Genomic DNA, 15667 nt, shown 5'->3' on the forward strand with positions numbered 1-15667 from the left:
GTTATACAAGAAACGGGCAATGAAAAGATTTATTAATTCCAGGGCATGAGTTCTTTATGGGGCAATTATACTAATATTAAATATATTACTTGGGGGATGATGGTTGACAAATTGCTATAACACAGAGATTGCACAATTTAAAACTGTAATAAATACGGTCCATTTGTAGCAGAGTCCAAACTTGCTCCTGTCCTTCTTGAAAAAAGGTTCAATGATTTACCATAATCCAGTACGAAACATCTAAATGGGAAGAAACACAGAAGCGGTTTTTATCAGCATCGCTTAATTTTTTAAAACAGAAACCGGTCAGATAAACTACAGAACTTAAGACTTAACTGTTGTGACAAAAATCTACATGTAAAAATTATTTGGCATTTTAGATAAATCAGATATGACTGGAGAAAGACAGATACAGTTTAAGGGTTATAAATTCATTTCCTGAATCAATATCCTCCCTTTTTGAAAAAAGTAATCTTATGCTGTTGAGCACAACAGACCAGAAGTGAACACTGTAAGTTATTAATGGGAGTTAACAGAACATAGGCTTATTTTATTAATAATATGCCTGACCTGGACGAAAGCAAGGAGAAAGGCCACAATACTCAGGTTTACTAAAACTAGCAAAACATGATCAAGTAAAAATGTTACCTCAGATATTTAAATTCAAAATAGGAGTACAAGTAAATTGTATGCACGGTTCATACACACAAATAATTTGGAAAGATGTACAGCAAAATGTTAACAGTGATCCTGTCTCTGGGTAGTGAGATTTCAGGAGATGAGTTTAGTTTTAAATTTTGGTCTTTTTTGTTTCTCCATATTTCTTTTTTCTAGAGTAAACATATATATCTTAGGTAATTGAAAAAGAAGAATGAACTTAAAAAGCAATGAATGCTCAAGCATGACAGTAATCAGTATCTTTTAAAATTTAGTTTTTCACTTGCTTCAACATTAAAAACACTTCAAGGACTCATGATGCTAGAAAGCGCCCAAGAGACCGTGTGACCCAGGCCTGAAGAACTGAAGTCCATGCGGGTTGAGTCGCTTTGCTGCTCAGTGGCAGAACTGAGATCAGAACCATGGCCTCTTAAACTCTCTAACACAAAAAGTAAAATATGAAAATACACACAGTCACACACAAAAATACATTTATCTTCAGGACACCGGAAAAGGCTGGATATATTTCAAGACCCTAGAAATATAAACATAGTCAGCTCAGAAGCTAAGAACTCCCTGCTTTACCTTTAGGATGTCACAGGGAGAGGCGTCTGGCGGTACAGGTTTCCCGAGATGCTTTGAATATTCAGTTACCAAGACTGAAGCTTCACCTACACTATGGAATCAAAAGGAAAAAGCAGGCATGAGGAAACTTTTGGGGGTGGTAAATATGTTCGCTGTCTCATTGTGGTGGTGGCTCTATGGGTATATTCATATGTCAAAGTTTCTCAAATTGCATACTTCGAATATGTGCAGCTTATGATATGTATCAATTATACCTCAAAAAATCACACAAATAATAAAACATAAACGACAGTAAGTAATTATGGCTGATCACGAGCGTTAAACAGCAGAAAGGTGCGGTAAAGAGAAAGGGAAACTTCTCAAGCGACCCGCACAGTCAGATCCAGCGTGGGGACGGAGCCGGCGGGTACCGCAAGCCCCACTGAACTTGCCCTTTCTCCGGTGTCACACACTTCTTCCTTCTTTTCACTTTCCATATCCACCCCCAGCCCTGTCCCAAGCAGCTTATTGTTTCTGAACTCACGGGTGCTGGAAAATGAGATAACCAAGCTTAGCAAAAAGTACGTATTACAGAAAGCCACCATTGTCTGAGCAAGGGTCTGAAGAATAAAGTCGTAAGTTAGGGTTTAGAGCAGACTGTCAGACACTGGTTTGGGGGATTCAGACAACTTGCTTAATTGTGTGATTCCAAGTTCACGTTCCAAGGGGTTGGGTTATAAGACCACTAATTTCCAGGTATGAGCAGTACTGGAAGGTTTAATATTTGGAGTTTTAAATGATGACCACATAGCTCTACAATTGTTTGATATTTTCCTCCAAAGTAAAGATAAATTAAGGAAATTTTACAGTAATATTTTTTTAAAAAAATTAACTTACCTTATATCATTTGCCACATAGTTCACTAGTTCAGAGATGTTGTTGGTGTTCATCATATGCAGCTTCAACACTTGAAAGTATTTTGTCTTTGCCAAAATCCCAAACTCCTTCTTACTTATGATATCATTTAGAATCAGACTTCTAATCTATAGAATAAGTATCATTACATTAAAAACGTGTTAAATTCCAAGTCCTTATTCAATAAACATTTCTGACAACCAGAAGCTGAATTATCGTTGTGTTGTGACTAAGCCTCATTTTAAGGGGAAGGAGGGCTGCTTTGGCCCATTTCAGCAGATGGTAAAAAAATAAGAAAGTAATTGTTGTCAATCATTTTGAGACTTTTATGAGAAAGAAGATCTGTTTACAATTATAAGCGTTTAAAGCTACAAATTTTCCACTGAGCACAGAAGTAAGCAAGACAGCCAGGGTCGCTGCCTTTTAAAAAATTTACTGAGGTTTTAATAAAAGCAAAATAATTTTATATATTAATAAACAGCTACACATAGTAGTTCCCAGCTTAATTTTGGTTTGGAAAAATGATAATGTTCTAATATCAAAATTTTCATAGCAAAAAAGGGAGATGAAATCGCCTCTTACTTGATGTGAAAATCCTGCTAATTGGCCGGTGTTCATATGCTCTTCTAGTTGCTGTAAAATGATCTGAGGATCACATGAGCCCAGAAAATTCTAGAGACAAATCGAAGTATAATTAATGGAAAAGTATCATGAGTACTAATTTCTGTCAAGTCTGGAAGGTTTTCATCTTTACGTTTGAAATATTTTAAAGAATTTCTAATCTAGGAAAAAACACTTATCAACAGAAAATTATTGAAATGATGGAAAATAGCGTTTTACAAAGACTTATTCCAACAGCAAGAGCTGTTTATCAGGCATTCTGTCGTCCTAAGTGCTAAAAGGAATCTATTTAAATACTGAAATGTTGACAAGTATCGAGGGATGAATTTATGAATAATCAAAAGAGGAAAAAAAAAAGACAAGCACAGATGGCTTTGAGAAAATGGAATTAATAGACCAAATGACAAATAAAAAATATGCATGTTCGTTTATATAGATCTCTATGCACTGGCATATCTGCAGGTGGGGGAAATAACCGTACAACATTTCAAACCGCTTTGTTCTCTTTATTCTATATTATTAATAAAAAAGAGAGTTAGTTTTTTTTTTTTTTTTTAAGAGTTCTGTCCTCGAAATGCTCGTGGCTCCTTTTGTTAGGCACCCACATGTAAAATCTGGCTCCCCCTCTCTTTTATCTCCCACATCTAATCACTATGTCACTGCTTTCTTTGCAGCCTTTCCATCTTGTTCAAGTTCATTGCCACCACCTCGGGTACCTACCCCTCAAGCTTTCCCTGCCTACCCACAGGGTTGTTATGTGTGGATTATATGCGATGAAATTCTGTTCAGATGCAATAGCCTCCCAAGACTTCCCCATCTGATCACCTACCTCTCTCCTCTGGTCAAGCCTACATGGGTTAATGGGTTATTCCTTCTAAAATATGGCCTTCATCATTTCCCTTCACTCTTCCAAGAAAATCAACTGTTCCCCACTGATAAAGAAAAAGCTCCAACGTCTCTTTAAAGACATCCCCCAGTTGGACTTTAATCTATCTTTCTGTCTTACCTCCCACTAAACCCCCACACAAAACTTCTCCTTCACCTATACTGATATGCTTTACAGGTCTGGTGAAAAGAAAATGCAAGCTTTTGCAAGGGACATGCAAGATGAGATCTTACATTTCCTTGGTCGTCCCAGAGGAATCATGTGCAAGATACCTTAATTTGCTGGTGCCTTTTCTCTGAGTGTGGCATGAGCATCAGACAAGCTAATGCAAAAGCCGGAAGCTCCAACTGGACATACTGCCTGGCAACCCCGATCATGTCGAGATCATCTGAAACTGGACATCTTCGAGAGAGTGCATTAATTGGTTAATAATCTGTCAGAGTCACTAGATTATATTTGCCTTTTTCGCTTTCCATAGTCATTTACTTGTCCAGGCTTTCAATAATTTTAGACACTAAAGTGCTGGAACATAACACATGCTTAGTAATGAGTAACTCGAGTCTTTGATGGTATACGACGTGGAATAAAAGAATCTACCTACAGGAACACAGACTACAATTTGCTGCCATGATTATGTGTGAAAGCCTACAGACACCTAAATTCTCGGACGACTCAAAATCTAAGGGACAACATTATGCGATTTGGGTAAACACAAAAGGTACTCTATACTTACATTAACATCTGGTATTAATACTAATTTTTAGAGAATGCTTATTGAATATTGATTTACTAGTTGTACCACATGTGGAAAGTAAACATCACAAAAACAGAGATATTTTATTATAAAAACAAGTGTTATGCATAACTTCCCAACATAAAGGATTTACTCACATGAGATGTCTATTAAAAAGGAATCCTATAAGCAACAAATTTTATTTTGTTGGTAGGTGAGCAGATGTTTTACTTACTCTAGGACAGCGATGAGACTCTCACAACACTCTGATAGCTGACCAGGGCTTAAAGGACAAGAGGCTGAAGATAAAAAACAACGATGATATACATACACACAGATACAGAATGCTCTGCCAGTGTTTCAGAGGAGAGAGAAATACCTGAAAGTAGTGGTATCTGAATCACACGCTGCCAAGCTTTGCTGAAGTAGGGCACCTGCGGAAAGAAGTCCATTGAAGAATCCATATGTGGGATTTTACAAACTCTCTTTTTTTTTTTTTTTGAGACAGTCTCGCTCTGTTGCCCTGGCTAGAGTGAGTGCCGTGGCGTTAGCCTAGCTCACAGCAACCTCAAACTCCTGGGCTCAAACGATCCTCCTGCCTCAGCCTCCCGAGTAGCTGGGACTACAGGCATGCAGCACCATGCCTGGCTCATTTTTTCTATATAGTTTTAGTTGTCCGATTAATTTCTTTCTATTTTTAGTAGAGACAGGGTCTTGCTCTTGCTCGGGCTGGTCTCAAATTCCTGAGCTCAAACAATCCGCCCGCTTCGTCCTCCCAGAGTGCTGGGATTACAGGTGTGAGCCACTGTGCCCGGCCTACAAACTCTTCTTTATTTTGCAGTCACAAAACTGTACATTTAAAGCTTATACTCAGGATGCTAAGACCGAAATCACAAACTGCTAACTTCCCATTAGAGATGATTACAGTTCTATAGTCCTTCATAACTATATTTCAGGATCTTGTTATACGATCCTGGCTGATTCATTATTGTTCTATTTGGCAAAAAGTGTCAGAACTGGACTCAGAAAACAAAATTAATACTAAGCCTATTACATGGCAGACATTGTGCCGGGGCTACAGGAAAGGGGGAAGGGGTCAAGAGGAATTATTTCAAGAAAGTGAATACGAACGCAAACGTCCATCAACAGAGGAGTGGTTAAATAACTTTTGGTGCATTTTACTTCATTTTACTTCAGAATTAAGAATTTAAAATAACAAACTACCTCAAAAGGCTATAGAGTTATCATAAGCCCCAACAATCCGAGGTATATACTCATGAGAAATGAAAAACATATGTACATGTGAAAACTTGCACACAAATGTTCATAGCAGCATTATTCATAATAACCAAAAAGTGGAAACAATCCAAATGTCCATCAATGGACAAACGGATAAATAAAACGTAGTATATCCGCACAATGGAACATTATTCGGCAATACGAAGAAAAGAAGTTCTGATACATGATACGACATGACATTATGCCAAGTAAAAGAAGCAGGACACAAAAGGCCACGTACTATGTGATTCCACTGACACGAGCTGTCCAGAATAGACAAATCCACAGAGACAGGAAGGGGATGAGTGGCTGCTGGGGCTGGAGGGAGTGGGGAATGGGGAATGATCGCTAATGAAGATGCAGTTTCTTTTGGGGGTGAGGAAAATGTTCTGGGATTAGATGATGGTGATGGCTGCCCAACCTTGTGAATATAGAAACTACTTAATGGTACACTTCGAAAGGATGAATTTTACATGTCATTATATCTCAGTAAAAAAATGACATAGATCTATACGCGCTGATATGGAACAATCTCCCAGAGACCAATGTTACAGGAAAATAATACTTTGTTTAGAATGTGACTGCGTTTACGTATATGAAGATATACACACAGTTGACCCTTGAACAACACTGTTTGTGCACATCCACTTACAGGTAGGTTTTCTTCCATCTCTGCCACTCAAGACAGCAAGACCAACCCCTCCTCTTCCTCCTGAGCCTACTCGATGTGTAGACAATGAGGATGAAGACCTTTATGAAGATCTACTTCCACTTAACGAATAGTAAATATATTTTTTATTCTTTATGATTGTCTTTATAACATTTTCTTTTCTCTAGCTTACTTTATTGTAAGCATATAGTACATAATACATACATATAGCATACGAAGTATGTGTGAATTGACTGTTCATGTTGTCAGTGAGGCTTTTGGTCAACAGTAGCCTATTAGTAGTTAAGTTTTGGGGGAGTCAAAAGTTGTACAAGGATTTGACTTCACAGGAGGTCGGTTCCCCTAACCCCCGTATTGTCCAAGGGTCAATTGTATAAATACAGACGCAGCCGTGTACTTATATAATAACCGGAAGACTCCCTAAGAATGCATAGGAAATAGTAAACAGTGGTTACCTCTGGGGAGACAGTAATGAAGGGAAATAATAAAGGAGAATTTCCACGTTTTACTCAGTATATTTCTATATAATATATATTACGATGATTATACGGGTCCCTGTTTTGTGAAATTTATAAAAGATGAACAAGACATGGTCTCTGACTTTAAAGATCTTCACAATCCTCGAGGGGGCAGCCCCAACGTCTAATTAAAATAAATTAGACTGCAACAAATGTTAGAATAGAGCCAACACGGTTTGAGAGCGTAAATGAAGACATGACTTGCGGGGCCTGCAGAACTCAGGAAAGTGAGGCCTTCGAGGAGGTGACACGACTTTAACATAATCCTGCAGCCGATCAGTTCTGTGCTCTGCAGAGGAGCTGATTGCTTAATCCATGTGCCCGGCAGTCACACAGCCAGCAGTATGAAGATTAAATTCAACAACATTTACATACCTGCCATAAAGAATAGATACTAGACATGGCTTTTAAAACTCTCCTTAGATAAGAAATCTGTAAAATAAAATAAAATAGTTTTAAAGACCACTAAAATGCAAAATTTTGATGTGAAATACTAGATTCTTAAAGTTTCAAAAGGAGTATCAGTAAAAATTTATCTTCCATAAGAACTGCCACGGAAGTTCACTTACAAATTCATAAACATCAAAAAAGGCCAGGGAACCTTCCATTTGTTCCCAGTGAAATTTATGTCAATTCTGAGTTTGTACTCTCTGGCCTAACATCAAGTTCTTTTAAGTATGGCATGAACCCAGCGAGACTGAATGTGCTTTTAGCATACATCTGTTCAGTAATAAGTACCAATGCAAAATGCTTAGGAGATGCTGTACAAAAGCTTCAAAATATACTTAGTCTAGGGCGCTGAGTCTTACTTACCATTTTGAAGCCAAGAAGCTTTTGCAAGAGTCCATTCCAAAGCTGCAGGTCATAGATTTTGTATTCTAAACAAAGCTCAGTCACTAATCTTACTGCCTGAAAAAAAAAAAGGAAAGAAAAGAAAAAAACCATGATGCTTTCAGACACCAGTAAATTCAACTACATTTAGAAAAGGTAGGGCAACTTAATACAAAATATGCTTACAATCCAAAAATGTCTATTGAAGACTTCCTTCCTTCTTTCTTTCTTCTTAAATTTTTTCGTAGCGACGGAATCTCACTATGTTGCCCAGGCTGGTTTCGAACTCCTGAACTCGAGCAACCCTCCCCTCTCTCCCTCCCAAAGTGCTAGGATTATAGGCATGAGCCACTGTGCCCAGCCAACTTCCATCTTTCTAATGAAAGAAGCAAAAAGATGTTCTTTTTCTTGCTGTCATGGACTCACAAACAAAACTTCAGACTTCTCCCCCTTTCTTCTAAGAACAGTCTGCCTGTTCACTCCACACCTGGGCTCCATCTGCCTCAGAGACTAAATTCTCATAGGCAACTAGGAGGAGGAGAAATGATACCCTCTCTCTATAGGGACAGAGGGTCTCTTCTCCCTGTCTAGAGGACAGACAAGCCACGGGAGGGATTATAAAAATGCTCTCTCTTGGCAACAAGGATGGCATTAGCCCATGGGCTTCGAGGAAGAGCAGTAAGGGGACCTTCCAAGTTGCCGTACCCATCCACATGCCAGGACGGGAAAGTAGAAAAGGTTTCAGAACAATGGACTTGTTGGGGGTTAAAGAGTTTCTCTGGTTTTGTCTTTCAGGGACCTGAGGGAACACGACAGCCTGTGAGAAAGGGCCCTACCTCCTGGAAGACTCGGTGAACCTACCATGGCCTCGTGACTGTGATTTTTCCACAGACCCTTAATCATTCCTTCTTTAGGACTGTTGCGAAATTGTTCAGATGTGATGGGGATATTCAAAGTCTCAAATAATGCCAGAAAAGTTATACATTTCAAATCAGATCTGGAAAACAGAGATGTTTATAAGAATCATTCTCATGGGCCACATTTACATTTAAAATACAAACCACCTATGAAAATATTAGGCCAGTTTGTTTTTAAATGTCCATTTTGGGCTTCTAATATATTCACTGAATGTAGCACCAGATAGAAATCAGTTTGAGCAGGATACAGAAAATATTCAGTTTCTAAATGTCTCCAAGACATGAGGAAAACATGTTCTCAAAGGCCTGTTGCCCCTTTGCCGAGAGCAAGGCAACAGGACCACGTTTACGCAGCTACTCTAACACGCTCTTCTGAATTAAAAGGCTTAAAAGTTACAGTTTTAAAAATGACCTGTTTCCTGTTTCTTAATACAATGAAAAAAATACTACTTACTTCACTTCTTCAATGGGTTTTTTAAAGAGAGATTCTATAGTTTTCTTGTCAGCCAAATACAGGAGACACCGCAGAGCTCGTGTCCTGTGAGCGAACGTTAACTGATGCATACCCAGCGTCTGAAAGACCACGAGAGGTTTGGAGTGTCACACAAGGGCATGTTGTAGGTGGGTAAATGAATCTCAGCTTAGGTAACATAAGCAACATAATTTTTTAAAAATTAAAGTCAATCTCTGCCTTTAAGGAATGCATAGTACAGAACAGTGCTTCTTAGCGTGTGGTCCGTGGACCCGTCGGGGGGCAGTCTTGACCCTCCGGAACTAAAGGGTCAAAACTATTTACATGATGATACTGAGATTCTGTTCGTCTTTTACACTGTGTTGATGCTCGCACTGAGGGTGCAAAAGCAATGGTCGGTAAGCTTGGTAGCAGAATCAAGGCAGGGCCCCCAACTCTCATAGCAGCCACTGTACTCACAGGCGTGCACTGGCAGTATTAAAACCAAAGACTTGCACTTAAGAATGTTCTTGATGAAGCAGTAAAAAATAATTTTACTGGCCGGGTGCGGTGGCTCATGCCTGTAATCCTAGCACTCTGGGAGGCCGAGGCGGGCGATTGTTTGAGCTCAGGAGTTCGAGACCAGCCTGAGCAAGAGCGAGACCCCATCTCTACTAAAAATAGAAAAAAATTAATCAGACAACTAAAAAATATAGAAAAAAAAATTAGCCGGGCATGGTGGTGCGTGCCTGTAGTCCCAGCCTACTTGGGAGGCTGAGGCAGAAGGATTGCTTGAGCCCAGGAGTTTGAGTTGCTGTGAGCTAGGCTGACGCCACAGCACTCACTCTAGCCTGGGCAAAAAGAGTGAGACTCTGTCTCAAAAAAAAAAAAAAAAAAAAATTTTTACTGAAACTCAAATTTTGGATATACAGTCTTCCCTTCGTACCCATGGGTTCCACATTTGTGATTCGACCGATGGCGGATCAAAAATATTCGGGGGAAAAAAAATTCCATAAAGTTCCAAAAATCAAAACTTGAATTTGCCACACTCCAAGTGCTACACTGAATCCACTTGGATGAAGTAATGCGTAGGCATTGTATTAAGCATTATAAGTAATCTAGAGATAATTTAAAGTATATAGGAGGATGTGTATAGATTATATGCAAATATTATGCCATTTTATATAAAAGACTTGAGCATTCTTGGGTTTTGGTATCTGTGGTGGTCCTGAAGCTAATCCCACACAGATACCAAGAAGTGACTGTATATCATATAAATATGTATATCATATAAATATGAATTCACATTCAAATACATAATAATTTTTGTTTGTTTGTTTCTTTTGGAGATAGGGTCTTGTTCTGTTGCCCAGGCTAGAGTACAGAGGCATCAACATAGCTCACTGCAACCTCAACCTCCTGGGCTTAAACCGTCCTTCTGCCTCAGCCTCACAAGTAACTGGGACTACAGACGTGCGCCACCATGACCAGCTAACTTTTCTATTTATGGTAGAGACAGGGTCTTGCTCTTGCTTAGGCTGGTCTTAAACTCCTGGCCTCAAGTGATCCTCCTGCCTAGGCCTCCCCAAGTGCTAGGATTACAGGTGTAAGCCACCATGCCCGGCCAAATACATGTTAATATCAATTAAAATGTACTCATTAATATTCCATGTGGTACAGTGGGAAATACACGAAACATATTGCAAGGAAAAGTACTTAAACAGCTGAGCCATGAACTGCACTAGCCACTTCACATGGATACCATTTTTATTTGAAAGAGTGACTCAACAACAGACTCATATGCAAGGAAAAAAAGGGATCATTTTTCCTTCCTATCATGGACTTACAGCCAGCATCTGACTTCCCCCTTTTCTTCCTTTTCTGGAAGAACCACTTGCCTGTGGGTGTCATACCCTTCCTCTCCCTCTGCTCCAGCTGCCTCAGAGGACCTTTCTATATGCAAACACCTGAAGCCAGGGGTCGTGCTGCCTTCAGGGAAGGCGAGTTCAGTCTAGCTGGAGTCTGGTGGGCAGAGAGGGTACCCTGACCAGAGCAGGCAGCTGAGTGTGCCAGGCCAGGATGCCACGGGGGAAGCTTTTCTTGTGGCCAGTTCTCTTAGCCCCCGGGTGTCAGGAATGTCGACTGATCAGGGAGTTAACAACAGTGAATACAGATAACCTGTGGGAACTGTTAACAGGTGCACCATGCAGTTTGCTGAGCAGATGTTACCGAGGCCAGCACTAAATGGAGCACGGTGGACAGCACAATCCTTGTTTATGACGTTAGATACACTTTGAGAGCTCGTCTGGAGGTTCTAGTAGGGAGCACAGCTACTCGTGTACCCTTGACCAAAGAACGGTCCTCCTCTATCGGGGAAAGTCATCCTCTTCGACCGAGCATGCAGCTTTGGGAGGGACGCAGATGGAGCGCGGAGGGAGGAAGGGGACGCCTGCCTAGCCAGCCAGATCAGCCAAATCAACCCTGGCGATCAGTGGGGTGACAGATGTTGCAGCCAGATCGCCCTCACATCCTAGATACACTCTGAGTAAGTATGTATGTGAGCATCCTAAATCCTCTGTTCATGAAATCAAGCATGGGAAATGCACGGGAAAGAGTGTTAAGCTGAGGTGCACGGACGAGTTTTGATTAAATTTCTAGGCTTACAGTTGTTGCTGATGTTGCAAACACAAAGAGCATTCTTGAACTGTAATCCATCGGACGAGACAGGAGGAGATACTGCACTCTGGGAAAAAATGTAATTACATTGATTTAATTTAGCGCTAGATTACCAAAACAGTAGACTTATGTTTCTGCCCACAGACAGTCATTAGACATCCCAAATGTAGGCAAGAAGGATTATGGGTCAATGACATTTTTGCTTCCCCTTTAAAGGAGGCTTAATCTTTTCCTGGGTTCCTTCATGGCCAACGAGGAAAATATATACAATAAAACCAGGCCTCAGTTTCCTCATCTATAAAAGAGCTAGGCAATATTTCTATTTAAGAAATTAACACAAACTGTAGCTGTAAAGTCCTTTGAATACTTCACAAGGGAAATTCTGTGTTTAATACCCAGGACCTTGTTAGTGACACGTTCCAACCTCCAGAGTCGACCTCTAGGGCAGGCTGGCCTCTCCCAGGAAAGGGCCAGATGGATAGGGGTGGGGTAGGGTTTGGGTGGGGTGGAGCTTTCAGTGGAAAAAGGCAGGAAGCTACGAACTTTGCATGAAAGTTATGAACTTTTAGGATTTCCTGTTTTCCTCCTCTCTTTGAATTGCTTCCCTCTAAGACTTTCCATGTGGCTGATTCAGTTAGACACCCCAGGAGCTACTTGTTGAACAAAGGTGCCCCTGCCCTTAAAAGACTAAACGAGGCCAGGGGTGGGGTCCAGAGGGAAGGAGGGCATGGAGTGCTTGCTTAGGCCAGCTCTGCTCCAATCTGGGAGAAACTCTCTCCTTGGGTTTGTCTTTTCTCACTGTCAGCGCTCAGGGCCAAGGTAGGATGTAGGGCCTCGGCCTCCCAGGCCTCCTGACCTACTTTTGCTCTGGGCCAGGAAAGGCAAAAAGCTGGCATGCGTGCCACCACGACCTCTCCGTGCCTACGCCGAGCAACATTCATGGATTGCCACCTTCTTTCTGATTTGGGCCCAGATACAGTCTTCTCAGGAGAGCAAGCCATGACCAATCAGACAGCATATTAGATAAAATCAGCGTACCTTTCTTGGTCTCAGCCATAGGTTACAAGGACAGAGGGAATCTGATGGTCCATTTATGAACCACGCCAGCTTACCATGGTGAGAGAACATATAGGGGCCCAGGGCCAAAGTCCCAGCTAATAAAAGAGTTTTCCTTTGCTTGGGATACACTCTCTGCTGAAGATGTTCTAGGAACCCTTGACATTCATGGGAGCTCACTGGGGGGTCAGAAATTCTAGACTTGGCTGTCTCTGTCTTTTTCCACTGGAGATACTCGTAGCCATGTATCAATGAATTGGTTCTTCTCAGAGACTCTGACCCAAGTTATATTAATAAAGTCTTTTAAAAACCAACCTCTGAAAAATTTATTGGTAAGATTTCTATTAGGCAGAAAGATATAGGCGAATGTAAGTAAAGGAAATGAGTACCTTCGTAGTGCTTCATCTTCTTGAAGTTCAAACAATTCCGATGGATTCTTTGAAAAAGTAGGAAAAAAGATCAAAAACTGAAGAAAAAGTTTGACTGTAAAAACTTTGATCTTATGAACATCTATTAGATGAAAGACCAATATACAACATTATGTTTACATAGAAAAATTATAATGCAAATAATTATGAAAAGAATTTTGCTTAAGAGATGGGTTTACTCACATTCATTCCCTCAACAAACATTTACTGAGCACTTACTATGTGATGGGCATGATTCTAAGTGCATGGGTTGCCTGAGTAAACAAAACAAGTATGCCTGTCCTGGAGCTTACGCTCATTGGATAATTTTTAAAAGGAAAGGACTCTGTGCATTTTAAATGAGTCATTCATTAATTCAGTATATATTTATCAGGACTTACAGAGGACTGTGTGCTAGATTCTGTACACAGATGTCATCCCTGGCCTCAAGGAAGTTTTAGTTTGTACTTTGAACTTATGTATGAGTTAAAACATCTATAAATGCTGGTTTTGAAGTCAACCACAGATTCTACGTGGCCTAGACATGCTTCTAACTCCTCTTTTCCCACTGAAGCACAGTCCTTGCTCTTGGTAAACACTTAAAAAATACTTGTTGAATCAAATGCCAAGTGATATAAAAAACTACGAATTAAAAATCTAAGGTTGAATTGTGCAGGACAAACATTCAGCCTCCGAGAAGCAGCGCTTGGCTTGTACTCAACAGCAGACGTTCTCGGCTGTGACTACTCACTTCCTCAGGTTTTGCTGAAGGGCACAGCCATTTCTCCAACAACACATCCCAGACTTTTTCCAAATTAATTTCATTGACTTCGGATATTTCTTTAGCTGCTGCGTGAATATCTAAGATATTCAAGATAAAGAATTTTTAAAAAAGAAAAACTCAAGTTGTCAATATAAGAAAATTCAGTATCAAAATGATAGTTCTTGAACCAAAAAAAAAAAAAAAAATCAAGAGTTTTGTCCTCACCAGGATAATCTTTGCCAGACGCATTCTGAATTCTTTGATTGATGCTGGGATGTTCGTACAGACTGACAATGAGATGTGCTGGCTTTCCTATCACTCTTAAATATTCCTCCGTGTTCAACTTGTGGGCTATGAGCACAGCTTCCGTGCCCGATCGCCGGTACTGGATATGGAGCTTCTTCAACAAAGCCTCGGCCTTTTCACGCTTTTCATCCTTTTGAAAAATTCCAAGCAAAAAGAAAATCTTATTTTATAAATCTCACTTGAGACTAAGAATCCAACTTTATGAATCATGGTCCTGCCCTTCCTTAGTTACGTCCTTAAGCATCTACACAAAGTCGTAGTCTTCTTTCTCCATTCGAGGCACCAGGGCATAATGAGAAGGCAGGCTACGCAAGCACAGCTTAATTCAGAAGAGGAACCTTCAATCTCATAGTTCAGACACACGTAGGCCTGGCACGGTGGCTCGCGCCTGTAATCCCAGCACTCTGGGAAGCCACAGTGGGACGATCACTTGAGGCCAGGAGTTCAACACCAGCCTTGGCAATATAGTGAGACCCCATTTCTACAAAAAATAAGAAAACTGGCCAGGTGTGGTGGCGTGTGCCTATAGTCCCAGCTACTCAGAGGCTAAGGCAGGAGGATCGCTTGAGCCCAGTTTAAGGTTGCAGTGAGCTAAGATCGTGCCACTACACTCTAGCCCGGGCAACAGAATGAGACCCTGTCTCAAAACAAAAAAAAAGAAGTGGAGACCATTCTAAGTGAAGTATCGCAAGAATGGAAAAACAAACGCCACATGTACTCACTATTAAACTGGAACTAATCAATCAACACTTATGTGCACATATGGAAGTAAAACTCAACAGAAATCAAGCAGGTGGGAGGTGGAGGAGGGGTTCAGTAAATTCACACCTAATGGGTACAATGCACATTATCTGGGTAATGGGCACACTGATAACATTGACTCAATCTGTATAAAAGCAATACATGTAACCAAAACGTTTGTACCCCTGTAATATTCTGAAATTAAAACAAACAAACAAACCAGACACACCTGTGATGGGATGTTCTCTAGCCATCTTTCAGCTAAATAAAGGCAGAATTTCAAAGCAGACATCTTGAAGGAACCTAAAAAGTTAAAGAAAGATTTATAAGCAAAGCTTAATCCTTTTAAGAAAATATATTTTCTTATTGGCTAAATTAGTAAGATTTGGAATTATAAAAATGCATACTCGCAGTAAAAAAAAAATGTAAACAGGACAGAAGGACACAAACTAGAGGGTAAAAGTCCATAGAGGCTCTCATCAGCTTCCATTCCTCAGATTCTTATATTCCTTCCAGAAGTTTTCTGTGTGTATGTGTGTGTGTATGTGTAGGCACACATACCCATTTTGACACAAATGGGATAAGACCATACATACACTAGTACGATTTGCTGTTCTCACTTTATATCTTAGATATCTTTCCAAATCAGCTATACAGTATTCCATTCTATGAATATA

General features: G+C 40.2%; 1 protein-coding gene across 1 annotated transcript in view; it reads right to left on the reverse strand.

The window, feature by feature from the left end:
• Positions 1-56: 56 nt before the first annotated feature.
• Positions 57-15667, reverse strand: part of KNTC1 (kinetochore associated 1) — a 68531-nt gene continuing 52920 nt past the window's right edge. Inside the window, exons 40-55 of the mRNA XM_012663407.1 lie at positions 15220-15293; positions 14169-14379; positions 13932-14041; positions 13163-13209; positions 11706-11784; positions 9045-9163; positions 8535-8670; positions 7656-7751; positions 7218-7274; positions 4756-4810; positions 4612-4675; positions 3916-4045; positions 2719-2808; positions 2119-2264; positions 1243-1333; positions 57-240 (exon numbers count right to left, since the gene is read on the reverse strand). Of these exons, the coding sequence (XP_012518861.1) occupies positions 217-240; positions 1243-1333; positions 2119-2264; positions 2719-2808; positions 3916-4045; positions 4612-4675; positions 4756-4810; positions 7218-7274; positions 7656-7751; positions 8535-8670; positions 9045-9163; positions 11706-11784; positions 13163-13209; positions 13932-14041; positions 14169-14379; positions 15220-15293 (1529 nt within the window). The 3' untranslated portion in view covers positions 57-216. The remainder of the gene's footprint in view (positions 241-1242; positions 1334-2118; positions 2265-2718; positions 2809-3915; positions 4046-4611; positions 4676-4755; positions 4811-7217; positions 7275-7655; positions 7752-8534; positions 8671-9044; positions 9164-11705; positions 11785-13162; positions 13210-13931; positions 14042-14168; positions 14380-15219; positions 15294-15667) is intronic.

Source organism: Propithecus coquereli, unplaced genomic scaffold, assembly GCF_000956105.1.
Source record: "Propithecus coquereli isolate 6110/MARCELLA unplaced genomic scaffold, Pcoq_1.0 Scaffold81, whole genome shotgun sequence".
Classification (NCBI taxonomy): Eukaryota; Metazoa; Chordata; class Mammalia; order Primates; family Indriidae; genus Propithecus; species Propithecus coquereli.